Raw genomic sequence first — 26,963 nt, 5'->3', positions numbered from 1 at the left:
CTGGGAGAGGAACCTGTATGTGATCACAGAGTCACAGGATGGTTTGGGTTTGAAGGGACTTTGAAAGGTCATCTCATTCCACCTCCCTGCCATGGGCAGGGACACCCTCCACTATCTCAGGTTGCTCCAAGCCCCATCCAGCCTGGCCTCAGACACTTCCTGGGATGGGGCAGCCACAGCTTCTCTGGGCAGCCTGTGCCAGGGCCTCACCAACCTCACGGTCCAACATTTCTTCCCCATGTCCAAGCTGACCTCACTCTTGTTCAGTTTAACACTTGTCTTGGGGCCCCAGAGCTGGAAGCAGCTGGAGGTCTCAGGAGTGGAAGGAGAGTCCAGCACGGAGCATGAGGTGGGAGTGCTCCCAGTCTGGATGTGGAAGTGCTCCCAGTCTGAAGGTGGGAGTTCTCCCAGTCTAGATATGGGAATGTTCCCAGTCTAGGGGCAAGAGTGCTCCCAGTCTGGAGGTGGGAGCTATCCCAGTCTGGAGGCAAGAGTGCTCTCAGTCTGGGGGTGGAATGTTCCCAGTCTATGGATGGGAGCTCTCCCAGTTTGGAAATGGGAGTGCTTCCAGTGTGGAGGTGGAAGTGCTCCCAGTCTGGAGTTGGAAGTGTTCCCAGTCTGAGGGTGGAAGTGCTCTCAGTCTGGGGATGGGAGTGTTCTCAGTCAGGGGTTGGAAATTCTTCCAGTTAGGGGGTTGAAGTGCTCATAGCTCTGGTCTCTACACTCTGCAGGGCAGCAGATTTTATTGGTCTCTGCAGCACATCCATGTTTGCTCTTTCCTCTCTCCCCAGAAACAAAGGAGGAGCTGGAAGAGCTGATGTCTGATATAAAGAAGACGGCGAACAAAGTGCGCTCCAAACTAAAGAGTGAGTGTTGGCCTGTGATGGAGCTGCGGAGCTCTGCCTGGAGCACTCCTTTCCCAGGCTGGGAATACTTTCAGGGATGGGCATCACCTTTCCTCTCTGCTGCACCCTCCAGGTGCTTTAATTTGCCCTTTGTGAATTTGCCCCCTTGTGCCCCGTTCCCAAAATGTAATTGAGGGAATGGGACCACGAGCAGCTGGTGGGCTCTGAGTAAGTCCTGTGCCACACCACTGGCAGGGGTTGGATGCTGGACAAACCCCCAGCATGGCCACAGGTTCTATTCAGTGTGAGTGAAGAGGTGCTGCTGTGGGATGTGCTGCAGGATATGACCTCCAGTTTCCACTATTGGAAGAGTCAGTCAGTCTGGGGTGTAAGAACAAGGTGACTATCAACCCACTGATGGTCAGGGTTGTGCTGGAGCACTCGGACAAGCCCAGAATTCCAAGACTGGACCCCAGGGGATTGAGGGAGTCAGAGAGGATGGAAGCATCTTCAGATGAGAGGCAGGTCACCTCTGTTATCTTGGATTTGACTGTGGTGGTCTTGGACATCAGTCTGGGGTTTGGTTGAGATTGGTGCAGAAGACCTGGCTGTGTCTGAAAGGTAGGAGAGGAGCTGGTGCTTCCCCCAAGGCAGCAGTGTCCTCACTAATCCCAGGATTTTGTAGACATCTCACAGTCATGGAGGACTCAGATGTGCCTGGAGCCCTTTGTTAAATTGGTCACCACTGGTGTGGCCATGTCCCATGTGTGGGCCAGGAGACCTGTATCTCCACTGTTCCCATGCTCCCTTTATCCTCCTAGCACGTGATCTCAACTAGAGCCAGGAAGGAGAGCCAGGGGCCATCTTATCTATTCCATAGTCTAATGGATTCATTCCCATGGCCCTGGACACGCCGGGATCCCTGGTGATGGGGTTTGGCCCATACAAAACAAAAATCCTTTTCCAGAAGTGTTTTGTTCAGTGTTTTATAAGGGACTTTGAAAGCCTGAAGGCTCCAATTCCTGTTTCCTGCTTCCAGAAAAGACTGTCTGGTATCATATTTACCTGGAGCAGCAGATGATTAGTCCTTGTGTTTTGTCCCAAATCGCCTCATGGCCAGCATGATCAATGACAGAAAACAGTCAGGACTGATCAAAAACAACATCTGCTGATAACAAACTGACTTCTTCAGGCCAGACATTACTCATGCACAGGCTAATTCTAATTACCAGCTTCTTGGGAGAATGTGATTTTACTAATTATCAGAAATGCCCAGTGTTTGCCAATACCATTCCTTGGGAGTGGTTTGTGACAAGTGTGGAGGAAGCCCAGTTGCTGATGAAATATGCTGAGCTGTACTGTGAGGGGGCAGCTCCAGGGAATCAGGAGTCCTTGCTACAGGAGGAACCTGCCCTGTGCTGGGCTTGAGGGACCTGCTCCAGAATGGAAGGTGCTGGGGACAGCTGGGCTCAGAGAGCTGTGGGACATCAGTGTTAGGAATGGGGTCTTCAGCCAGACTCAGGGGATGCCACCAGCTCACACCAGGTGGTTTATGTGGAGATATGTGTCTCTGCACACTGACCAGCTTGCTGATGGGAGCTTTCTTCCAAGTTTTGAAATTAAGTCTTTGAATTAGTATGTCCTGAGCTGGCCTTGAGGATCAGGTTTCATAGAATCCTGGAATGATGGAATGGTTTGAGTTATAAGAGGCCTTAAAGGTAATTTCATTTCACTCCCTGACATAGGCAGGGACAACTTCCACTACACCAGGTTGCTCCAAGCCCCATCTAACCTGGCCTTGGACACTTCCAGGGATGGGGCAGGATTGCACTGTCCTGCTCTGTGCCAGTCCTACTGCCCTGCACCCCTGTGACCTCTCCCTGCTTGAAGCATGGTGGGACATGATGGTGCTCCTCCCTGCCATGGTCCACAGGCTTTGGGCAGTGAGGGCTTCATCTCAATTAGCTGCATAATTAAAGGAGCAGATCCCTGCCCTGCTACATGAGTGCTCAGCACGGTGCAGCACACTCATGCTGGCATGGTGGGTCCTCCCTGTGCCAGTCCAGGCAGCTGGAGGAGCTGCTATTTTTAGGTTTCCTGGAGGAGTCTTGAGGTTTGGTATTTTGCAGAGACACTTCAGCTCTGGATTTCCTCCTCCTGCCTCTCTGGTGGGAACAGCTCTCCAGTTTGAATACTGGCAATCAGACCTAAGCATCACATTGATTTTGTATGGAAATCCTGGCTCACCAGGCTGGGGATGACAGTGCTGCCCTTTCAGCCCCAAATCGCAGTCAATGGCCAGGCACCAGGTGTTTTTCAGTCATGAAACAGGGCTTTGCTGCCAGGCTGAATGGTGGAGTCAGGATTTGGGAACTGCCCAGTACCAGCTGCTCCTGAATCCAGTCTTTCGCAGTCCCTTTGCCAAACAATCCTTTTCCTTTGGTTAAGCACTGGAACAGGCGGTCTGGCAAAGTGGTGGAGTCACCATCCTTGGAAGTGTTCAAAAAATGAGTAGATGTGGCATTTGACAGCACGGTTTAATGAGCTAGAGGTAATTGGTTGAAGGTTGGATTTGATGATCTTGGAGGTCCTTTCCAACCTTAATGATTGTTCTTCAAACAGCACAAAATAATGTGTCCTTCTACCCTGACCAGGCATTGAGCAGAGTATCGAGCAAGAAGAAGGACTGAACAGGTCATCGGCTGACTTGCGGATAAGGAAAACTCAGGTGAGCCTCTGCCCTGTGGCACCAGGAAGGGGAAGGTGGGAAGTGGCAGCTGAGGGATCCCAGGAGGTGCTGGGAGAGGAGGTCTGTGCTTGGCTATGGAGCAGATTTCTCTGGGTGAAACTCTGTCTTCCTGCCCAACCGTGCAGAGCTGGTGTGTAGTTTTTACCTTCTGGTGATGCTTTGGTGAGAGAGTACTTGGTAGGATGCAGCTGTTGATCCAGCCTGGAATCTGTCCTTGCATCGCTGCAGAGCTGTGTCCTCTGTACTGGGGGATGTGGGTGAAGACAAGGCGTCTCAGAGCCTTGTTCTGCAACCAAGAGTGTGTATCCCATTAAAGGGATAAAGGTAACAGAAGCTGCCAGTGCTGCTCTTCATCATCTGGGGGGGGATCCAGATGTAGATCTGTAGCTCTCACAGGGGGTTATGCACACACAAGAAGTCCTGATTTCTCCATGCTCTGCAGTGGTGCTGGAGGAGTTTTGGCTTTTGTAGTTTATCTCCTCCTCAGCCTGGGAAGACACTCAGGGAGCCTTCTCTCTCATCCGCATTTGGTGCCGGATCAATATGGCAGTGATGGTAATGAGTCAGCTCTGCAGCTCCCAGCTGGAGCCCCAGTGTCCTCCAGCCCTGCACCAGCTGTCCCAGCTCAGCCTGAGGCCATGAGGGAACTGTCCTCTACAAAGCTGGGGGAGGGGAAAGGCCAACCTGTCTCTAGAGCAGGCAGGACAGGGAATTTCTGGGGCATGGCAGAGCCAAAGGATGGTGCAGCAACAGGAGAGCAGCAAGTTCTGCTGCAGAGCAGCTCTTCTGTTCCTGCCAGAAGGATCCAGTGTGGACAGAGCTCTGCTGCAGCTGGGCAGTGTCAGGCTGACAGCAGATCCCTTCCACGAAAAAACTTCCCTTCCCACTCCAGAGACACTTCTGTGTGCTGAAAGCAGTGCTGTGAACCCCTGAGGTGTTCTGCTCCATGCTCTGTGCTGAGCTCCTCAAGAGCTGATGTCATCCCAGATGCAGGTGCCAGTGCCAGTGGCAGGGGGGGGAGATGGCAGTCAGTGGTGGTGGTTCCTGGTATTAGCTGTGATGTATCCTTGTTTCTCAGGAAAAGGCTTTACTTTGGCAGTGTCTGGGGAAACTGGAGGTGGCCACAAATGGGAACTGCATAACCCACGGCTGTAGATTTGAGCAGGATTTAGATTTGGTCTGTGTTGAACTCTGTGGTTCAGATGTCATCCTGGTATGTGGGAGAGTGGGATTCAGGGCTCTGCTCCACCATAAAGCCATGGAGTGGTTTGGGTTGGAAGGTACCTTCAAAGGTGATCCAGTCCAACCCGCTGCCAAGGGCAGGGACACCTTCTGCTAGACGAGAGTGCTCCAAGCCCTGTCCAACCTGACCTTGAATACTTGAGGGATGAGGCAGCCACAGCTGCTCTGGGTAACCTGTGCCAGTGCCTCACCACCCTCACAGGGAAAAATCTCTTCCCAGTATCCCATCTAACCCTGCCCTCTGGCAGTGGGAAGCCATTCTCCCTTGTTGTGTCACTTCAGAGCATTGTCCAAAGTCCCTCTCCAGCTCTCCTAGAGCCCTTTTAGCACTGGAAGTGACTTTAAGGTCTCCCCAGAGCCTTCTCTTCTCCAGGCTGAACAACCCCAACTCCCTCAGTCAGGGAGGTGGGACATTTTCTTGCAATGTGGGCATTTTTTAGCATTTCACTGGGGGCAGGGGAGCACCTCTGGGCCGTGGCACAGAGTCCTTAGGTTGGCAGTGTGACACTGCTCCATTTTGGAGCTTTGGCTTCTGGCCTGGCTGGTCCCCAGCTCTGAGCTCCTGCAGGTGTTTGTCTCCCCAGAATGCAGAGGGATGGAGACACCACAGACTGTGAGTCCTCCGGGCCCTTTTCCAGTGTTTGACCACTCTTACGAAGATTTTTTTCCCCCCTTAATATGTAAATGGAATTCCATGTCCCAGCTTTGTCCCTCATCTCTTTTCCTGCTCCTGTGCACTTCCAAGATGAGTTTTGCTCCAGCTTCTCTCTTTGCTCCCTCTGGGTCATTGTAACAAAAGGATCTCTCTGGGCTTTGTCACCTTCAGCTGACCGGGCCCTGCTTCTCTCAGCCTGTCCTCGCTTGTCCTGTGCCCCACCTGGGATCACCACCACCTTTGTCCTGCAGTGACACAGACCAGTTCCAGCCTCTCCTGGGCAATGTGGCTGTGTCTTCCCAGAGCCTGGCCTGCTCTCTCCTCCCTTCCCACATTCTGTATGAAATTTGGGATGAGCCAAACTGGAAAGCTGATTTAGACATGCCTGGTGCTTGAAGCTTGATGTTTCTGTAGGTATTTGTGTCTTCTCCAGTTTGTATGGACTTTGGTATTAGCAAAACACTGGGTAAAAGAAGGAATGAGGAGCCGATTCCCCCTTGTTAACATGTTGTAAACTAGGAGTAATTGAGCATTAAGATTACGGGCATTTATTCTGGCTTTGCTGTGGTCATTTCCAGACAGAAGAGTCTCATCAGATCTGGACCTGCCTCTGGCAGATCCAGGTACAGGGAGGGGGCTTGGGGTCACAATTCCTAAAGGCATCCCCGGTCCAGAAATGCAGCCAGTGATGCAGCTTCCCAGAGGTCTCGACAGTTTTTTCTATGTTTCTATATGCATATATAATATAGAAGTATATATTATATATATACTTATAAATTTTGTATATTACCCCATGGGATAAACACTTCAAAAATATCTTTCTCTTAATCACATGAAGGACAAGGACCCCAGTTTCAGTGTGTGCTTTTGGGGGCTTTCAGAGCCCACTCTGAATACCCAGAGCTTTTATCAGCTCTTTGGAAATCCGGTTTGGGCTGCTTTGCCCATGTTTGGGGAGTGAAGAGTTGCTAGACCTGAGTGAAACAAATCCTTTTCCTAACTTGAGTTAAAATTTTCTGTTTAATGAGTTTCTTTCAAACACAAGGTACATTTTGACATGCTTTTTATTTGCTGTGAATATTCAGGTAGGTTTATTTAATGTCTGAAAGCCATTTAAAATGCTTTTTTCCAGCTGATTTTGCGCAAAACTCCATGTTCCTCCAAAAATCAAATGAATTTTGTAGACATGTGGGATGCCCATGGGAACATAAAATAACAATCTGAGAAAATAAACACTGAGTTAAATAACTTCTTAAGCAAAAGACGTGTCGCATGGTGTGCTAGTGAGCAGGAAGGGTGTCACTCAACACCCAGGCTATATTTGGCTGTAGATCAACATTATGTTGATAGTTTTCAGCTGAATGAGAATGAAGTGGATTTTAGGAAAAACAATTTTGGAACAGCAGAAGCGTCGCTTGGATGGCACGTCACGTCATTGCTGGATTTTGAGCTGAGATGCTTGGGAGCTGTTGTGACCTTGCTCTGGGCCAGCACCTCTCAAGCAGAGGATGGAGCTGGAGCTGCCAGGGGCGTTCATGTAAGCTTTGTGGTGGAGGAGGGAGAAGATGAGCTGAGGCTCTCCATAAATATTCTGCTGTTGCTGGCTTAGAATAGCTGCAGAACCAGTGCAGGCGTACCCTGGAGATGTCACCAGTGTCGTCTCCTGGAGGTAAGGCTGTGCTGTCTGGGGCTCCTCCAGGTGTACAGACACCTGCACCAACACATCTGAGTGCTGGTGGCACCAGGCACATCTGACATTCCCTGTTCCCTCGCTGTGCAGAGACTGTCCAGAGACAGGAACGGAGCTGGGGACGGGTCTGGAGCACAAGGATGATGAGAAGCAGCTGAGCAAGCTGGGGGAGCTCTGTCTGGAGCAAAGGAGGCTCAGGGGGGACCTTCTCGCTCTCAACAACTCCCTGACAGGAGGGTGCAGCCAGGTGGGGGTTGGGCTCAGCTCCCAGGGAACAAGGGACAGGACAAGAGGAAACAGCCTGAAATTGTGCCAGTGGGGTTTCAGGTTGGGTATCAGGACTAATTTCTCCACTGAAAGGGTGGTCAGGCATTGGAACAGGCAGCCCAGGGAGGTGGTAGAGTCCCCATTGCTGGAGGTGTTGAAGGAACAACTGGATGTGGCATTCAGTTCTCTGGTCTGGTTGATAAGGTGGGGATCGGTCACAGGATGGAGTTGATAATCTTTGAGGTCTTTTCCAACCTTAGTGATTCTGTGATTTTGCCTTTGAGCAGGGCTGGGTACAGTTTCCCCCAGCACTGCAGAATGATCCCCGCAGGTCCTTCCTGTGCCCGCGTGGGGTCTGGCATGTCCAGGCAGCACAGCACAGGAAGGGCAGGACACAACCCAGGGCACTGCTGTGGCCTTGCCTCCAGGCTTTCTGGGCAGAAGTAGTGCAAGTAGGGTGCTGCCAGCCTCCCAGAGTGTCTTCTTGGGGCTGGAGGCTGTGCTTAGGTAGGGCTGGATGAGGGATATCTGTGCCGGTTTGGCCAAATTTAGAAATATATCCTCTGATAGAAAGCAGGTTACAACCAGCCCTCCCCTACCAGGTTGGGGAAAAAAAAAAATTTTCCTCCAAGGAAAGTGAAAGAGATGAAAACTATTTATTTAACAAACACACAGGAAAAGGATAATGATGCTAAATAATGAAACCTCTCGCTCTGCTGAGAGAAACCTGGGAAAATTTCAGAGTCCTTCTGTAGATCTCTCTCCCCCTCCTTGGGGCTGGGAAGGGGTGGTGGGCCCACCTCCAGGGCCAAGGCCTCGGTGGAAGTTCCTCCCGATGTATTCTGGTGTTGAAATAGCCCAGCAGAGAAAAAAAAAAGAAAAAACAAAGTCCCAGGAAAACAAAAGTTCAACTCTATGTCTCTCCCTGGAGAAAGAAAAAGGAGCTGAAAAACTGGCTGAAAGCAAGCAGGGTGCTTTCCCCACTCTCGCTCTGCCGCCACAGCTGAACACAGAGCTGCCTCTATCTCTGTGTCCTTGAAAACGTGAAAACAAACTGCTTAGAAAGTTCCCTCGGTTTTGTCTCTTCCCCCTCTCAGGCTCAGTTTAAAGGCACAGAAAGGCACAAAATTAATTTCTGGGCATGGGGCAGCGATAGGGGATACACATCACAAAGTCACCCCAAGACAATGCCTCTGGTCCACTCCCCTGGGGACGTGTCACCTGCTGCCACCTGCCCGCCTTGTGCTCTGTCACACTCACTGGAGCAGCATTTGGGCTGGAAGTGCTTTTGGGGTGGCTGGAGGTGCTCAGGGCTGAGCCTTCCCTCCCATGGGACCCTCAGCTCCTTCTCTCCTTCTCTTCCCTCTTAGCACTCCACACTGTCCCGCAAGTTCGTGGAGGTGATGTCCGAGTACAATGCCACGCAGACTGACTACCGGGAGCGCTGCAAGGGCAGGATCCAGAGGCAGCTGGAGATCAGTGAGTAAACCTGGAGTGGGAACACAGCTGGGGTGTGTGTGCCATGGGGCCACATCCTGCACTGGCTCCCAGTGGATCAGAGCCACTCCCACAGCTGGGCAAACCTGGGATGCACAAGAGCCTATGGGAGTGGCTGGAACACAGCTTCTGTGGGAGATGGGCATGGGGTGGTACCTTGAGTTTCAGTGGCAAAGTACGCCCAGCAAAGTACATCCCAAAACGCTGCAGAGAAAGAGCAGGCATCAGAAGGAGAGGAATTTCTTCTGTGTTTGCAGCTAATTTTTAATTCAAAGAAGCTCATGGGAAATCCTGATTCCTGTGTGTATTTGTCCTTCCTCAGGGTGCTCTTCTTCATGGATGAACTAAGCTAAACAGAGAAAAGAGAGAAGGGAATTCTTGAGATTGGAGCACTCCCTGCTCCTGATGGTCTCCCTTGCACAGGAAGAGCAGGAGCCTCAGTGGCCCCAGGCACCTTTGTGGGCCCAGGACCTGATGGCTCTTAGCAGCCATTATGTTGTCTGGCCAAGGGTGGACCCCAGGTGACACCTCTGAGGCTGGTGACACCTCACCCAGGTGACACTACTGTGACACTAAGATCTCTGAGTCACCCAGAGCCCATCACTTAGGAGAAGTTCGGTCCTGCCTGTCTAGAAAAACACTCTCCTTATGGTTCTTCTGGGCAATCAGTGATACCTGGATAGTTTAGAGCAATGGGGTTATCTCCCAGCAAAGAAGAACCATGTAATTAGGGGAATAAGCAAGGGGGAAGTCAGGGCATGCAGAGATAAAAAGATTTTTGCAAATGATCTCACTGTCAGACATGTTGTGGGGTTTGTGCTCAGAATGGAAGGATCTGAACTTAGTCCTTTTTTTTTTCCCTAACAACCAAATGGATGGTTTTCTTTCCTCCAACAACTCACTGTGAATGATGAGAGGAGATCTGTGAGTCAGACTGATGTCCTTGGTGGTCACCTGTGCTTCATGGGTCTGGGAATCTGGGTGCTGTGGGGTATGGGAATTTCTGTGGAGGGCTGGAAGGAGACAGAGCTGTGCAAGCCTTAATCTTTGTTCAGATTTGTCTTTCTGATGTCTGGACGGGAAGGCTAGACAGGAAGGCTGACTGACATGAGGCTCAACCAGAGCTTGCCAGTTTGCTGTAAAGCAGGATGTGTCACTGCTCCAGCTGCCTGACTCATTCCTCAGCCAACATCACCCTGCAGTTGACTGCTGAGGAGTGGCTTGTCACGTGAACAGGAATTTGAGGTATCCATGTGCCTCCCTCTGAGAGAGGAGATTTGGAAGGACTAAGCCATGTCCTTGACTGGATGCAGACCTGAAAGAAATCTTCCTCTTGTTCTCCTGCTGGATTTTGGAGGGCTCTGCTACTCTGCTTAAATTCTGAAGATACACTGTTATTCTTGTGTCTGCTCTGTCCATCCTGCCAGGTTGTCAGTGCCTGACAGAGCCCGATGGGTGTAGGGAAAGGGCTGCTCAGGAGTCCCCATGAAGCCCCCGATGTGTAGGGGAGGTGTCCCAGTTCCTGACAGCAAGGGACCCTTGTTCCCTTCAGGATGGAGGTGTGGAGGAGGTGCAGAGGTGGGATGGGGCTGTGCTGGAGAGGGACATAGTCCTCTGCACAGCCCTTTGCCAAAGCTGGATTCTCCCATCAGGATGGTGGAAAATAAATATCTCCCAGAAAAAAGACTCATCAAAAGGAACAGCTTATGGAGGTTTTACCAGGAGTGCTGCCTGGGCAGGGGCTCTACTTGGTCTAGGGTGTCCCAGCCAGCACCTTCAGCCCCAGCTGCCCCAGGGGCACCTGCGCAGGCTCTTTGGAACAGATGGGATGTGGAGACTGCACAGAATTCCACAGCTCTCATTTTCAGCTGAGGAATCCAAAGATAGAAAGTGCTGGGAGCTCTGACAGCAAAGCCAGTAAATCACTCGGGTTTTAAAGTATGAGAGCAGGAGCTTCTCAGCTGCTCTGGGCAGGCTCCCCAGCAAGTTTCTCCATCCTCACCACATCTGGCTCTGTGGCAGAGGTGATGATGTAGAGTCACTGCCCCGGGGCTGTAGGCACCCCCTGGGGCTCCACACAGCCCTGTGTGGTTCTGTTCCCTTCTCCTTGTGTAGGCACTGCTGTCTGTGTGTGCCAGAGGTTGTGCCTTGGTGACCATCAGCATCACGCTGCCCACCCAGGAGCACCTCTCCTCTCCTCTCCTCTCCTCTCCTCTCCTCTCCTCTCCTCTCCTCTCCTCTCCTCTCCTCTCCTCTCCTCTCCTCTCCTCTCCTCTCCTCTCCTCTCCACCCCACCTTTACTCACTTCTCTGCTCCTAAACACTCCAGATGTCATGGAGGGATGGCAGGATGGCCATGTCCTCAAGTTGGTGACACCAGGACAGTGGCTGGACTGTACCCCCACCCCAGCCGTGCTCCACATCTGCTGCCAGGAGCCATGTCCCCCTCCACACTGCCTGAGGTGAGAGGTGTCACTCCCTTGCTTTTTTCCTCTCCATTTTGTCCATTAGGAGAAATTATATCTTAAATCTAATTAGGTTTTGCTCCCAGAGAAATTGGATTTGGAGCTTGGAGGAGCTGCTCTCCATGGTGGGTGTGCAACTGAAGCCATGGAGGTGCTGCAGAGATGCTGCTTGTTTTTAGGGACAATTTTGTTATTGCAAAACTGAGGAGACAAAAATAAAGCATCTCCTGTATCTGAGGGCACTAGAGATTTCATCAGGCCCTGCTGTGCCAGACCAGGTGAACTGGTGTGCAGAACAATGAGCTGTGGGTGCATCCCACCCTGAGCCAAGAGAGTCTGGGGGCTGTTCTGGCCTTGGCAGCTCATCTGGGCTACCTCAGAGCTTATTTAGGATTCCTGTGGCACTTTCATCTCAGGAATGACCATGGGATTTATCTTGAGTGCAGATGCTGAGGGTCAAGGAGATGGGTGGCACTTTGGGATGTGCTGGGCAGGGTTTTGTAGCTGAATCCTTCTCATCCTGATACCAGCATGGGCAGTGCCAGGCCTGTCTGAGCTGGGTGACAGCCAGGTGGGCCAGTCAGTCATACCCTGTTACCTCACACGCAGGCAGACAGGACAGCTTTATCCATCTCTTAATGAGTTGTATGGATTTGTGTCTATTAAGACCTTAAAAGCCAGCTCCAGGCAGAGGATCCCAGCCTTGGAAAGGTGCCTTGTCCTCAGCATGTCTGGAGTGAGCCCCCAGCTGTGGCTCTGCTGGTGTTTGTGCAGCCCTGCTGCTGGGAGGAGGGATGCTGCCAGCCCAAGGGATGCTGCCAGCCTGAAGAGCCCAGCTGAGCCCTGAATTTGGTCATGGCATGTTGGACTCCTTCAGCCCTGAGGTACCTTCCCTATTTATAGACCATCCGCATGCAGAATTGGGCAAACTGGCATCCAGTGTCAGCTGGGCTGTGGGACTGAGCTATGGCACCAGAGGCTTCCCTGGGAGCTTCCCCCACACCCTAACAGGGTTGCTCCTGCCACATCCCCTGGAAGCTGGTCCATGGGGATGGTCACTCTTTCCAGCTGGGCATTACAGGGCCAAGGACTGTGCCTTGAGGTGGGAAGTCTCAGTGTCTTCATGTCCACCTGTCCCAGAGTTTCTGATGGCCCCTGCAGCAGTGTGACCTGGGCACTGTCTCTCATTGTTCTCTCCCTGCCACCTGACGTTGCTTCTCCAGCTCCCTCCATGCTCTGGGCTTCTTGTCTCGTTGGCAGAGCTGCTTCCCCCCAAGAAACTTTAATTGCTAGAGATGCCAAGTAAGAGGCAGATGCACTCTGGAGCTCTCTGGGGAGGCACAGGTCCAATTCTCAGGATTTTCCAATGTTTCACCAAATTTTGGGGCAGGAGTGTTCCCCCAGGCTCTTCTCCTTTGGTGCTACCTTGCAGTGGCTCCATCCTTTCCCTCCCATTTGTGGCTGTGCCACAGCCCTGTGGTCATGTGAGCAATAGATCAGGCAGGTACCCAGGACACTTTGAGCTGATTTTACTGCTGTGGAGGAGCTAATGACAGACCAGCAAGCCAAAGCAGGAAGCCTGGTTAGGAGGCAGCGGCCTTCGGCATCTACTGTGCTGGATGGCAGGGGTGAGGTGCAGCCTCCAAGTCCCAAGCTTTGGCTCAGCATTAAAGCAAGTTCTTGAGCAGTCATGGCCCTTGGCCAGGCCAGCATTGCATTTGATGCTTTTGCTCTCATCCTTCACCTCGACACAGCTTTTACCAGCCCTGTGCTCTGCATCAGGGGAATGAGGCAACAAGAAGGATAGGATGGGAACGTGTATCCTGCATCCCACCCCACCTCTGCCCATGAGAGACATGGCATCTCCTGGAGCTGATCGCACTGCTTGCCCTTCAGGACTGCCTTGAGGGCTGGCATTTGGCAGAGCAAGTAGTTCTCCATGGACAGCACCTGGCATACTCCTCCTTATCACTGGGCCAGTGACTGATGAGAGCTGGGCACATCAACAGGAGGGTTTGTAAATTTGTGCTGCTTGGTCCCTTGTTCTCCCTTCCTGGGAGCAGGGCAGTGTCAGCCCAGAGCAAGGAACCAACAGGCAAGAAAGGTGGCAAGGGGGTGTCATGGGTCATCCTTGGTGGGAGTGATGCTCTGTCACCCTAAAACATGTAACAGTGTCTGGAAAAGGGCTGTGGCCTCTTCTCAGAGCTGGGGAAGGTGGGGAGGGTGATTGATCCTGAGGTCCGTGAGCACGCAGATGGCAAAGCTCAGGCCTCACATGCATCTGTGAACTCTCACGGGGCACAGACAGGGCTCAAGCTGGTTTTGTGACTCAAAACAGCAGCTTCTCAGGGCTTCAGGGTCACTACCAGGTCATAGTTGTCTAGACCAGCCTCACACAGAACTCCAACCTCTGCCCATGGGTCTGGGAGCTGTGATCCGCTCTGCTCCATTCCCCTACTCTAAGGTGCCCTGCATTCATCCTGGAGGTCCTTTTCAGTACCACTGGCTGCAGGCAGCGTGTCACAGGGGAGTATCTACAGACCCCAGCCCTGCCCTGCAGGTTTTGGTTTCATCAAGCTTGGTGGAGTCACTTCATTAGCTGTTCCTGCCTGACTGCCCCGTTTGCACTAGCGGGTGTCACTTGCCCTGTCTCAGGTGACCTGCTCACCCTCCCCATCCCACGGGGCAGCCCCAGTGCCCTGCCCAGCATCTCCATCTATTTGGCTGTAATTCCACATGTCCCACATGGCTGCTAGCCCAAAGAATACACTGCAGTTAATGCAGGGATCAGTGTCACCCATGGAGTGATCAGCATCTCTCTCCACTGTATGCAGTGGGTAAGGGAAGGAAAAGAACCACGTGCTGTGGGTGAATTGCTTCCAGAGGAGCCATGGGGCTGGAGGTCCCCAGAGGTTTTGCCACAGGGGGAAGGACAGAGCCTGGCTTCTGTCACACAGCAGCAGGGCTAAAACTTGGGCAGTCCAGCTGAGCCCAGTGCCCTCAAGGTGTTGAACTGGCTGGGACAGGGTTTGACAAGAACATGCCTGCTTGTGGCTTGTTGCCCATCCCTCCTCTTTCACAGCCACCATGGATGCTGGTGGCTGCTGGTCCCTTAGCACTGCTCCCTGCCCTGCACGAGCAGTCAGTTTGTCCAGGAGGGACAGATGGATGTTCCTGTGTGAGCTGGGCCAAGCTGGCAGCTTGATGCCCTTAAAATGAGAGGTGTCAGAGCCAGGCTGTGGGAGGGCAGTCCCTCAAACTGCCCTGTATGCTCTTGGGGCTGAAAGCTTTGCTCTGTTCCACTCATGGGAAAAATACCATGAAGCCAGCAGAGCCCTGTGGTGGGGCTGTGGGACCCATGATGGGGACAGGGGGCTCCTGGCTAACCTCTTGTTGTGTTGTTGCAGCTGGCAGGACCACCACCAGTGAGGAGCTGGAGGACATGCTGGAGAGCGGCAACCCGGCCATCTTCTCCTCTGGGGTAAGCACTGGCACAAGCTGCAGCTGAGCCAGCCCCCTCAGCCCAGGGGATGGGCTGGTGGACGTGCTGCCACAGTGGCCTCAGTACGCCAGTAATGAACACAGCCCATGCAGGAGGGGGGCCTAGGGGCTCAGGTCTGGCCTGAGGATGCTGTTGGAGCAGTCTGCATCCCAGCATCCTGCTGCAAACTAGCTGCCTTGGGGTGGTTGGAAGGGCTCTGTAGCTCTTGCTCATCCCTCTCTTAGTGCCCCCAATTCCAGTGTCAGAGCTGGGGCTGAGCAGGGTGCTCAGTGGCCTTATTTTCTTTGCAGATCATCATGGATTCAAACATCACCAAGCAGGCACTGAATGAGATTGAGACACGGCACAGCGAGATCATCAAACTGGAGAACAGCATCCGAGAGCTGCACGACATGTTCATGGACATGGCCATGCTGGTGGAGAGCCAGGTGGGGTAATGGTGCAGCCCAGGGGCTCACCTGAAGGGCTTGGAGGGAAATGGGGCTCCCTGTGGTGGGTGGGGAAGCTGGAGAGCAGTGCTCCCCTGCCTAGGTGGGTGCTGAGAGGAAAAACCACATCTAGGACCAGCATGGCTCCTAGTGGGGCTGAACTGGGCTCCCCAGGGCTGGAACCACCTGCCTGGCACCCCAGAGCTGGCGTGCTGTGTGTGTGGGGTGGGAGGTTCAGTGAGGGGCTCAGAAGGAGGGCAGTGGGTGGCTGCCATGCAGGGGGAGATTTCTTCATCTTTCCTGGAGCACCAGGCCCAGGTGGGTGAGCTCAGGGTGCCCCCTCGGCTGTGCTGCCAGCCCACGGCACCAGTCCCTTCAGCTAGGCACGTGCTCTTGTGTCTTTGCTCACCCCCCTTCTTGCCCGCCATGCTGCCATGGCCCGAGGAGACATCGGTGGCAGGTAAAGGCCCACTGGCTGAGACCCGTGGTGCTGCATGCTCTGCTTTGCATGGCTGCTCCTGCATGGCTGCCGCTTGTGTGGCGCTGGGATGGCCGCTGGCAGGACGGCAAGGGTCACTGGGGCACAGTGGCGTTGGTGGCCTGTCCTGTCTGCCATGGGGGACACATGCCGGGAATTCATGATTCCCTGCCCCACTCTAAGCGCTGGATGGCGCCAGCACCCTTGTCCTGTGGGTGAGAAGCTCAGAGCTGCTGGGAACAAAGGGGTGCTGGGCAGGCAGCAGTGCTGGCAGCTCTGCTCTGCTCCAGGCATGGCACAGGCAGGGAGAAGCAGCAGCAGTTTTACGCAGGACAGGGAGCAGCGGGTGGGGCTCAGTGCTCAGCACCCCTGGGCCTCAAGGTTTGTCCTCCCTGTGCTCTCCAGCATTAGGTTGAGAAATGAGCATTGCAGAGTTGCTAGCTATCAGCCCATGGCTCTGTGGCCCCAATTCCCTCCATGCCATGCAGGAGGACACAGTGCTTCAAACCTCCCATTCCTGCCAACCTTGTCCAGCTGCTGCAGGACTTGGTTGTTTCCCTACTTGGTCAGGATGGGGCCAAAGGAGGTGAACAAGGCTGGAGGAGCTCACCCCAACCCATGTCCCCACACCCACAGGAGCCCCCACTCACAACCTTCCCCTGCAGCAGGGGCAGAGATCCCTGCAGGGCCCTGCAATCTCAGCTGGCCTTTCTCTGGACCCTCCTGCCTTCAGTGTGGCGCTTGTGTGGATCGGAGCAGTGGTCCCTGGTCCCTGCATGTGCATGGTTTCGTGAGCATCCCACGTGGTGCTACTGGTGCTGTCCTTGCTCCCTGCCATGCCTTTGGTTTCAGCAACACATGGTGTGGTGCTGGTGTAGATCCAGTTGTGGCTTTGATGTCACCTGAGATATTGGACAGGTCAGTGCCAGGACCAGGCTGGAGACTCCCTTGTCTCTCACCCTTGCTTGTCTCCCTGATGGGATGTTCACAGAGATCCTCTGAGATGGGGCATGCAGTCCAGAGTTTGCACGCCAGGGCACCCCAGGAAACACCCAGTGCCCACAGGCAGCTGTGATAGTGCTTTTCTCCATGCAGGGCTGCTGGGCAGGGCAGCATCCACCCGGAGCCAGAGAGCAGCGGAGCAGGAAGGAGCTCACATGTGCACGCGTGCGGGCGCGTGGGCTGTTTCCTCCTTCTGCAGGGAGAAATGATTGACCGCATTGAGTACAACGTGGAGCACTCAGTGGACTATGTGGAGCGGGCTGTGTCCGACACCAAAAAAGCGGTGAAGTACCAGAGCAAAGCCAGACGGGTGAGTCACGGCTCTGGCTGGGGCCCATCTGCCCTGCCTGCACTGCTGACACCTCCATCCCAGGGGCAGGGCCCGGCTGGCACTCTGCCTGCTCCAGGCAGCCTGGCACAACTTTGCAGGTGCCCAGGGACCACATTACCCCACACCACTGGGACCAGGCCACAACCTGAGGGTTGCACAGCTGAGGCAGAGCTCCCAGCACAGACTGTGTGAAAGCTGACAATGAGCCGTAGGGCAGGGGTGCTGCCTGGGGGGAGGAAAAGGGACAAAGTGGACCCCCGGACCAGGCAAGCTGTGAGAGCCACGTCCCTTGCAAAAAAAAGTAGGGAAAGATCATGGGCCAGCTCAGACCCTGAGCACAGTGCCAGGTGCCTGTCCTGCTTCCAACATCTGGTCCCGTATCAGCTTGGGGACCTGAGGGCCACCAGCTCAGCTCTGCCAACCCAGGGCTGAAGCAGGAGCAGGGGTGCCCATCCCTGCCCAGGACTGCCAGAGCCCTTCTGGCTTCCAAGGTGCTGCTCAGAGCCCACCACGGGCAAAGGGGAACAGGACAGACTGCCGTTCCAAGCTCCTGGGTCCATCCTTCCCCAACACTCACCATGCTCCCTCCCCTCTCTCCCTACTGCTGCTGGGACACCTGAGCAGAAGAAGATCATGATCATAATCTGCTGTGTGATCCTGGGCATCGTCATCGCCTCCACCTTCGGCGGCATTTTCGGCTAGACTCACCCCACAGGACTGTTTGTGTGCGATGGATGGAGCCGCGCGTGCCATGGGGCTGCAGCCACACCGGAGCAACCCACGCAGCCCCGGAGCCTCCCAGCAGCATTTCAGTTTCTAATGCATGGTTGTTTGTGACGCTGTGTGTGCGGTGCGGTGCGTCTGTGTGGAGGGAGCTCCGGCCCTGGGGCGCAGGTGGGGGACAGGTGATGGGCGCAAGGGGGACCCTGGGGGGGAACCCAAGCTCTCATCACTGCTCCAGGCTGGGTGGCTGGCTGGGACCAGGTGGGGAACAGAAATGCCCTTGGGCACTGCTGCTCCTCCTGTGATGGGCAGTCTGTTAGTGACAGCTGAGAAGGAGGAGGGACCGATGATGGGTGTTAGGGGTCCTTGGGAGTATGATGCCCAGTCAACTTCCCCAGCTTGCCCATCACCTTGAACTCTCATGTCTGTCAGCTGCATCTATGCTTGCAAACACCTTCCCTTGGGCTGCTTCTCTTCGGGGCCCTTCCCCAGGGGTGTGCTCTGCCCAGCCCTGCCTGGCCAGTGACTGTGTCTGGCTCTGGGGCTCCATCCCTGCCATTCTTCTGGTGGCAGGGCTGCCCCCTCCCTACATGAGCCCTCACCCCAGTAGGGTGTCAAGGGCTGGACATGCCACTGCAGGTGGTGGGTGCCTGATGAAGCAGTGTGGAATAAGGAGCTGCTGCTTGGGGCCATCACAGTTGCCTGGGGACAGGAATACGGCATGTGGGGGCCAGTGCTGCTCCTGGATGCTGGCCTGACAGGGCAGGATGGCATGGGTAGTCTTAAGGCCAGCAAATTTCACTGGCTGCTCACCCTGCAACACAGCCTCATCACTGTGCTCTCAGCCCTGGCACATGGTGGTCCTGGCTCCTGTTGCCCACCGCGGTTTGGGGCTGTTGCTGATGTCCACAGCCCCTGGCAGCACTCACCTGCAAGCAGGGCTGCTCCAGACTTGCTTTTCCATACTCGTGGCTGGGGGCTGGAGGCAGTTGGGCTTTCTCCTGTTGTGGTCGCAGAAGCAGCCCTTGCTGCATCCAGCCCCCTGCAAACAAGGAGTAGAAACCTTCCTCCTGTATCCAACCCGGTCCTGAACAGGCCACTGCCTGACTGCCTCTTCCACGTCCTGGCACCCTGCTGCTGCTGCTGCTGGTACAGTGCCCTTCTGCCCAGCCATCCAGTGAGGCACCTGCTCTCAGTGGGGTGCCATGGGACAACCTGGGTGCCCTGTGTCCTCTGCTATGCCTGTGACATGGATGCAGCTGCCGTGGGGTCCAAGCCCACTGGCAGCTCAGGGGGGTTCAGTGCTGCCACTGCCTGTTTCCCTTGGGCTGGGGACAAGGCTCTGCCCCCACCTTCCTCTGGAGACCCCAGGGCTCTGGCTGGCCTGTGCACATGCCAAAGCAGCACAGAGGAGTCCCAAGGTAGGCCAGGCTCGCTGCCACACTGGGACAGGGGCTGGCTGTCAGCCCAGGTGCTGGTAGTAGAAAAGGGACACTTGATGGCAGCCAGTATTCCAGTCTCAGGCAGCATCACCTCCCAGCTCCCACCAGCACCAGGGCAAGGCTGCTCCACAAGCTGGCATGGTGCTGTGATTCAGGGCACTTGGCTGTGTGTGGTGCCCCTGGGTGCAGGGGAAAGACAATGGCTGCAGCCACAGAGTGCTGCCTCCCCCAGGGCCAGCCCTGCCCAGCAGCAGCCCTGACACAGATCCTTCTCTGCCGAGGTTTCCCCCAGACAGCCCCTTGTTGCATGCAGCTGCCCTTGGGAAGAGGGTCCAGCCTGGTTCCCTGCACTGCCCAGTCCAAGCACCTCAGGGTGCGGCCATGGGAACAACCAAAGCCCCCTTCTTTCACAGTCCCACACCAACCGATGTGAGTTCCAGCACTGCAGCCTATGTGCACTGAAGGGCTTGGGGCACCAGGACCATGCAGGCAAGGTTTCTGCTCCAGAGGGACATCTGGCTGCAGGAAAAGGGAGTGACCATGCTCCTGTCAGCAGCTCCTGTCAGCACTGCTGTCCATGCTCATTCTGCCAGGCCAGCAAGAGCCCCAGGGCCCCTCCAGGAAGCAATAACACTGGGAAGGCAGGAAAACCCTCCTCCCGGGCTCCTGCCCTGCAGCCATGCCCACTGCTAGCACAAGGTGACTTTTTTTTCTTCCAAGCAGCAGCTTTAGTGGCACAAGCTCACCTGACATCAGGGCTGTGGCATCCCTGTCAAGGCACAAGACCAGGAACAGCACTTAGGGGGATTCTTGGTTCTTGCTCCTTGTTGGCACCACCACTGCCAGCAGCCCCCACAGCAGCAGGAGTCGGATGGGGCCAGTCAGGACCGCTGGCACTTTGCTGGGATCCTGTGGGCAGCAGTGGTGCTGGGGTCAAGAATCAAGGGAGATGAGGAGCAGGCTACCACTGCTGTCCCACAGGCAGGCTCACACTGTCCTCGCTGTGAGGGGAGGGTGTTTTGGTGCAATAATTACCCCTGCACTACGGGAAGCCCCACTGAGTTCCTTTTTACCTACCTGTCATTGCATGTACAGACCAAATCACCAAGTGTGGTTGTGCTTTGGGAAGACGTTTCACCTTTTCTTTCCAGCCCCCAACCTACACCTGCTTGTTCTTTGGGTTCCACCACCTCTGTTCCAAGTGCCACCCACCCTCCCCGTGACGGGAGCCTGTTGATGCAGTATTCCATGAGCAGTGTGGGGCACGCACAGCTTGCACTTGAACTGGGGATTGGGTTTTTTTTGTAATTAATGTACTTGAAGGCTTTCCGAGCCCCCCGTGGAGTTCTACTGTTGCTGTACTGTGAGCTAAGTGTCCTTGTTTTCTATGTGGATCTTGACCCTGGCTTGCTCTGTCTCACTGGGCTGGATAACACTGTATGTTGCCTCTCTCCTCCTTCCCTCTTTCCCTCCCTGCTACCATCCCTTTCTTCTCCCAAGGCTTTGGGTGCAAAACAGCTTCCCATTTTGTGGAATTTTTATGTAGAATAAACATTTGTAACTGTAAAGCTCTGGGTGGCACCTCTCCTTGCTTCAAGGGAAGGGAGGTAGGGCTGATCCAGTCAGCCCCAGCACCCTGGAAGCCCTAAAGCAAACGGTAGGCTTGGCACCAAGCACCGACAGGAGCAAATGGCTACTGGAATAACACTTGTACCAGGAGCAACTTTGTCCTCATGGATCCACTTTGATAGTGTGGATCCTCTGCAGGCAGAGGGGAAGCTGGCAGGGAATGAGGTACCATATTCCCCCCTCAGTACTCCCAGTGCCAAGGGCAGGACGCAGGAGATGAGCAAACACTTCCAACTCTTTGACTCTTTAGTGAGGAACTGGGTATCATGTCCTGGCTTACCTGGAGCTCAGCTGGCTCACTGCACTCGGGAAGGTAAGGCAAGGGATGGCACTGCAGACACCCAAGCGGCCAGAGCACTGTCTGCACCTTCACCAGGGAAACAGGACCGGAAGCTTTGCTGTTTGGCAGCACCTGAGCCAGTTTGCACCTTCAAGAGCCACAATGACCAGTCCCAGCAAGTGCCCAGGCATGGGGTGCCATCCACAGGAGGGTTCGCTGGAGGCACTCACATGCCACCTTCCATGCCAGCAGTGTCCAGAGCAATTCAGAAGTGAGGACGGCGCTTCCGACCCGTGTATTTTGTATCTGCTCGCACCTCCCTGGGGGAAAAGCAGGGAACAGCTCAGCACCACCTGCAGGTCATGCTGGGAGGGGAAGGGAGCAGGTTTGTGGCAGGCGACAGCAGGCCAGACCAGCCTCTGAGGCAGGACTCACTTGCCCTGGCGTCTTCTACGCTCCTTCTTCTCCAGGATCCAGTCCCGGCTTTTCTTTACAGACTTGCCCTTGACATTTCTGAATCGTGTCCTATGGGGAAAGTGGACAGCAGCTGGAGAGGAACTTAGGTGTGAGGACACATCTCTCTGCCCTGGAGGATTGTCACCCAGAACTGGGTCACAAAAGTAGCCAGTTTCCCTCCCACCACCCCTAGACAAGAGGCTCAGCTAGCACTGGGACATGTGGCCAAACTCCAGACACACTGGAGGAGGTTGATTCCAGCCCTGGCTTGGAGCTGAGGGATGCTGACCTATGAACTGCAGCAGTCCAGCACACCCCCATGCCATACCCCGTGTCACACCAGCAGCATGCTGCACTCTGGGAATTCAGGGGATTATAGGCTCATGCTCAACCACCTTCCCCTTGTCTGCTCTACTTCAAACAAGGCAGACAAAGTCAGGCTTCCTAAAAAGTTCCCAGCTCTGCTACTGCCCTCCAAGACCAGATACCCCTTAGACTAAGCAGAGAACAGCAATGTAAGAGGCAGGAAAACATGGCAGCCACAAGCTCCTAGCAGCCACGACAACTTTCCTCTGGTTTTTGTTCTCTGTCTCTCCCACTGGCTGCAAGAGGGGCTCCTGCCTGCACCACTGCCGTGGGAAGAGACCTGGCCAGCAGTAGAAACCCCCCAGGCCACAGCTAAGCAGAGCTGAGCAAAGACCTGGACAGGAGGAAAAAGGGAAGGCCAGGACTCAGGCACAGCAGCCTGCCTCCATGCCTCTACCATGAGCCCTGAAAACATTCCCACACTGCTGGCCCCAGCTGGAGAGCCCAGTGCTGGACAGAAAGCACACCTGATTGACTGCTCAGGTGCAGCCCTAGGGTAAGCACCTACAACCCCATGGAAGAGCCCTGGGATAGTCTTGTTCCCTGTGTCCAGGCCCTTGGGAAGATAAAGCAGTTCTCTTCTGGGCTGCTAAGAGTCCTCCCTGTCCTTCCCCTCCCATTGCTTCTCCCACAGCAGCACTGTGGTCCCCAGTAAAACCCAGCCCTCAAAGCCCCCCCTCCTTGTTGGGGAGAACCTGCAGCCTCACCCCCATGTGATACCTCTCATTGGTGAACTTTGCCTGGTGCGGCTCTTCATTGGCACACTCGGTACCAAGGCCCTGGAAAGCAAAATTGGGAAGTTGTCTTCTCCTCTGGACCAGGCACAGCTATTAGTCAGCCCATCAAAACTAAGAGGAATGCAGGGATCTGCAAGGGGAAGGACCAGAGCAGGAACAAACTGGTCTTCCAGAAATCATGGCAAAAAAAGTAGATGCCAGAGGAATGGCTTTAAAAAGGGCAGGGTTAGATTGGATACTGGAAGAAATTCTTCCCTGGAAGGGTGGTGAGGCCCTGGCACAGGTTGCCCAGAGAAGCTGCAGCTGCCGCATTCCTCGAAGTTTTCAAGGCCAGGTTAGACAGGGCTTAGAGCAACCTGGTGTAGTGGAAGGTGTCCCTGCCCATGCCGGGGGGTGGAACAAGCTGAGCTTTAAGGTCTCTTCCAACCCAAACCAGTCTGTGATTCTATGAGAGCAGGGCTTGGTGACTGGCAGAAAATGTGTAAATAAAGTCACATCTGCACTCACAGAGCTGTTTGGCTCTCACAATGCTCACAGCTCTTCCATATCACCCAGCAGCCAGGACAGCAGCTCTGCTGCCTCATGGAGGTTCTCACCTTTGGTAACGTGCCTGATGTCCCAACAAAGAGACAGAGGAAGAACCTGAAAGAACAAGAATAAGGAGCATGAACCTGGGACTCAGCATGTGAGTCTCAGTCCCCAGGCAAGACTGAGATGGTCTATAGCAGAGTCAGATCTAAGCTGTAACCTCTCTCCAGGACTGTATAATGGGAGAGAGAACAGCTCAGGGGAAAAAAAAAAAAAAAAATCACTGCTAAACCCAGGCCTCACCCCAAACACACACAGAGATCCAGCACTCACTTCTTGGCTTTGGCGCTGTTGGGGTAATCAACCACCATTCCCCCTGTAAATCCAGCTCTCATGGCTTGGGCTGTGATGAGCTCTAGCTGGGAAAAGCAGCAGGTGCAAAAGTTAATTAGCACTCATCCCCCAGGAAAGCCCAAGAGACCTCTGGGAGGACCACAGCTGACTGGGCATTCCCAAGATGGACTGGTCCTCCTCCTGCTAAGCTCTGCACCTATTTCCTGATTCTGCAGTACCATCCAGACACCAATTCCCTGCTCCTCAGTCTAGCCTGGGTTAGCTGGCACAGCAGATTCTCTAGGAGAGGGATACTGGGCTGGATTTTCCAGCCCTGAGTTACAGTACAGTGCTGATGACTACAGCCAGTCTTCAAACCCCGATTCACACTGTGTCCTGCCACTTTAATTTTAAGGCTCAGCCCAAGACAATCTATGAAACAGCAGAAATTGCACCAGGTATCCTCCTTACAGGTTATTTCATTTGGCTTTTGAAGAGCTTTACAACTGGCAATCATGACAGAGACTTGATGTGGAAGAACACAATGCATTCAGAGCCCCAAACAGCATATGATTTTCTGTACCCCTTCCTGACTGATTGATGGGCTGTACCTGCTCCGCGTTCTCGGGGTACAACTGCAGCACAGCTCGGGATCCTCGGGCCTGCAGGGAATAAACCTGGTGACACCTTGTCTCAGTGCAGGTAACCTCTCTGGTCACCCCATCCCAGCCCCAGACGAGCTCCCTCCTCCCCAAAACCTCCAGGACAAGGCTCCCAGGAGAGCTGCTCAGCCCACAGAGCCAGCGAGGCACAGGGGGAACACCAGGGATCACAGAATCATGGAACTGTTAAGTTTGGAAAAGACCACCAAGACCCATCAAGTCCAACCTTGATGAAAAGCAGCACCAGGCAAGAAGGTAGGCAAGTGGGTGCTCCTGCCAGTTCTGCTTCAGAGCAGCATTTACTTAAAACTTGAAGTATCTTGCTAAAAAGCACCAGCAAAGACATAAGAGCAGCAGAGGCCGGGCTGGTAGAGGGTGGCACTTACCAGGGCAGTGTAAAGAGTGGAGAAGAATCTGTAGAGGCGTTTTGGGGGGCTGTGTGATTTCTTGTCAGCATTACAGAGCCACTGCACTGCGGAAATACTGAGAAGGAAAATAAGACCCCCAGGACACTTGAGTCATTGGTTCCTTCACAGAGCTTGCCACCTCCCTTTGAGCTGAATTCCAGTACTAAGCATGTGCTGGGCCTCAGAGAAATTATTTCATTTCCTCTGTGTAGCTTTGCCTTCTGTTTTACAGTTACACAAACTCCTCTGGAGATGCACTATGCCAAAACTCAACGAGGTGCATAAGTTAAAGGACAAAAGCATCACCAGGCATTCCCTTTAGTCGAAGTGCTCAAATCATAGAATGACAGAATGGTTTGGGTTGGAAGGGACCTTAAAGCTCAGCTTGTTCCACCCCCGCCATGGGCAGGAACACCTCCCACTAGACCAGTTTGCTCCAAGCCCTGTCCAGCCTGGCCTTGGACACTTCCAGGAATGAGGCAGCCGCAGCTGCGCTGGGCAACCTGTGCCAGGGTCTCACCACCCTCACAGGGAAGAATTTCTTCTGTGTATCTCACCTAAATTTTCCCCCTTTCAGCTTGAACCCATTCCTAGTCCAATCACTACAGTTCCTGGCAAGAATTCAAGAGCTCAGCTGTGTCCCTTGCCTGGCCAAGCAGGTATTCCCAATGAGCAATCTAAAACACAGCTTTTGGCTCAGCAATGGACAGTCCCTGCATCTTCCCATGTGTTCTCTAAGCAGAAAAGTCCTTCTGTCCCCTTCATCCCAAAACCAACCATCAAATCCTTGATCCAGGGACTGACCTTTCTAAGCAATGCCACATACTCTGGTCTCCTCCTTGGTGCAGGTCTCAGCCATCCTGACAATATTCCCAATTTCATTATATTTTCTTCAACAAAATTCCTAGCTCACCAGCACAAAAGGACAAACATCCCTTGGTAAACAGCTGTCACAAGCTGTTCCTACCATCCACAATTCTGGAGGTTTGGCTTGAAGTGATGGAGCCAAGTTGCACAGAGCAAAGAGTGGCTGACACGGCCAGTTCCTTCTCACCTGTGATTTACCAGATGTGCACCATGTGTACTGTGCAGTTCTGTGGGGAATCAGGAAAGCTCAGTTAAATGCACAGACTCACCTGATACACCCATCAAATGTGCCAGGCCTGAAGGGAATGCCATGACCCACATCTGCAAGGAGAAGGTCTCCTTCCACCTCCCTCTCCACAGCCACATCTGCACAGAACAGAACACATCTCAGGCAACCAACTCCCACCTTTGGGGTCTCTGAGGCGATGTGGAGGTCTCAGGGGAGGTTGTGCTCACCCAGCATGGCAGGGCTGATGTCCATGCCAATCCAGTAGTGACCCTCCTCAGAGATGTAATCCCCGCTCAGCCCTGAGCCGCAGCTAGAAGGAGGAAGGGGGAAAGTGCTGGGATTATGGGGCTGGTCTGAGGCTGCTGCTGGCCAGACACAACCAACGTTACAGCAGCCTGTCCCTCTTCTTCAGCCCACAAGAGACATTGGCGCTGTGGGACCTGGCTGCCCCCTTGCCCTGTGCATCCCTCCAGCCCCAGATGCTCCATGTGCCATGGAACCGGGCAAAGCCCCGCTCACCCCACGTCCAGGAGGAGGCACGGACGGTCCTCGGGCAGCCCCAGCAACTCCACAGCGCGCTCCGACATCTGCGACTGGATCTCCACCACCCGGGAGCTGAGGCACAGGCAGAGCGTGGGCGATGGGCGGACACCCCCACAGTGCTAGATTTGAACCCACACCGCCTCACGGCAGCATCTAACCCTCTCCACTCCACTCCCCGCCGCTGCCACATGTCGGGGCCGAACCGCCCAGGCCTCGCGGCAGGGCCCCCGCTACTCCCACTAGGATCCAGGACAGACCGCCCCCATCCCCGGTGGGTCCCCCCAATGCCGGCCCCATGACGAGACCCCTCCCCGTCCCACTACAGGCCGCGCTCGGCCCTGCAGTTCCGCAGCGCCGGTCCCGCCGTACTTCTGTGTATACTTCCGCGCCTCAGCCTCATCGTAGAACTGTAACGAGAGAGCAGCGGGGGTGGTGAGCCCCAGGACCTCAAGGAGGGGCCGCCCCCGAGGAGCCTGGTTCCCCTCCATCGCCCCGCTCACCAGCTCGGGAGGCCCGCGGTGCTCGGGCCGGCGGCCGCTGCCCGCCATCCTGACGCCCCCACCTCACGCGGCTTCCGAACGTCACTGCTTGGCGACCGCGCCGCCGCCTGA

The 26,963-nt window shown here is 54.5% G+C and overlaps 2 protein-coding genes across 4 annotated transcripts in view; one reads left to right on the top strand and one right to left on the bottom strand.

Moving 5' to 3' along the window:
* STX1A (syntaxin 1A) overlaps positions 1-20,883 on the top strand; it is a 74,581-nt gene extending 53,698 nt beyond the window's left edge. Inside the window, exons 4-10 of the mRNA XM_048324922.1 lie at positions 792-866; positions 3,500-3,573; positions 8,819-8,927; positions 14,817-14,890; positions 15,202-15,339; positions 17,019-17,129; positions 17,775-20,883. Of these exons, the coding sequence (XP_048180879.1) occupies positions 792-866; positions 3,500-3,573; positions 8,819-8,927; positions 14,817-14,890; positions 15,202-15,339; positions 17,019-17,129; positions 17,775-17,852 (659 nt within the window). The 3' untranslated portion in view covers positions 17,853-20,883. The remainder of the gene's footprint in view (positions 1-791; positions 867-3,499; positions 3,574-8,818; positions 8,928-14,816; positions 14,891-15,201; positions 15,340-17,018; positions 17,130-17,774) is intronic.
* On the bottom strand, positions 8,924-26,963 carry BUD23 (BUD23 rRNA methyltransferase and ribosome maturation factor). Of its 3 annotated transcripts, none has more exons than XR_007207752.1 (13): positions 26,853-26,963; positions 26,722-26,759; positions 26,329-26,424; positions 26,037-26,119; positions 25,850-25,946; positions 24,693-24,789; positions 24,256-24,306; positions 23,645-23,730; positions 23,380-23,425; positions 22,767-22,825; positions 21,660-21,749; positions 21,225-21,544; positions 8,924-9,294 (listed from the first exon to the last, which is right to left on the bottom strand). XR_007207752.1 is itself a non-coding variant. In XM_048324924.1 (13 exons), the coding sequence occupies exons 1-12, from the start codon at positions 26,898-26,900 to the stop codon at positions 21,490-21,492; spliced, it is 846 nt and encodes a 281-aa protein (XP_048180881.1). In that variant the 5' UTR covers positions 26,901-26,963; the 3' UTR covers positions 21,173-21,311; positions 21,455-21,489. The 3 variants fall into 3 exon arrangements, 2 of the variants coding, with proteins under 2 accessions (XP_048180881.1, XP_048180880.1); XM_048324924.1 differs by lacking the exon at positions 8,924-9,294 and having other exon boundaries at positions 21,173-21,311; positions 21,455-21,544; XM_048324923.1 differs by lacking the exon at positions 8,924-9,294 and having other exon boundaries at positions 21,173-21,544.

The sequence above is a fragment of the Corvus hawaiiensis genome, chromosome 20, assembly GCF_020740725.1.
Source record: "Corvus hawaiiensis isolate bCorHaw1 chromosome 20, bCorHaw1.pri.cur, whole genome shotgun sequence".
Classification (NCBI taxonomy): Eukaryota; Metazoa; Chordata; class Aves; order Passeriformes; family Corvidae; genus Corvus; species Corvus hawaiiensis.
The sequence above is the reverse complement of the archived record's forward strand: the minus strand, read 5'-3'. Positions and strand labels throughout refer to the sequence as shown.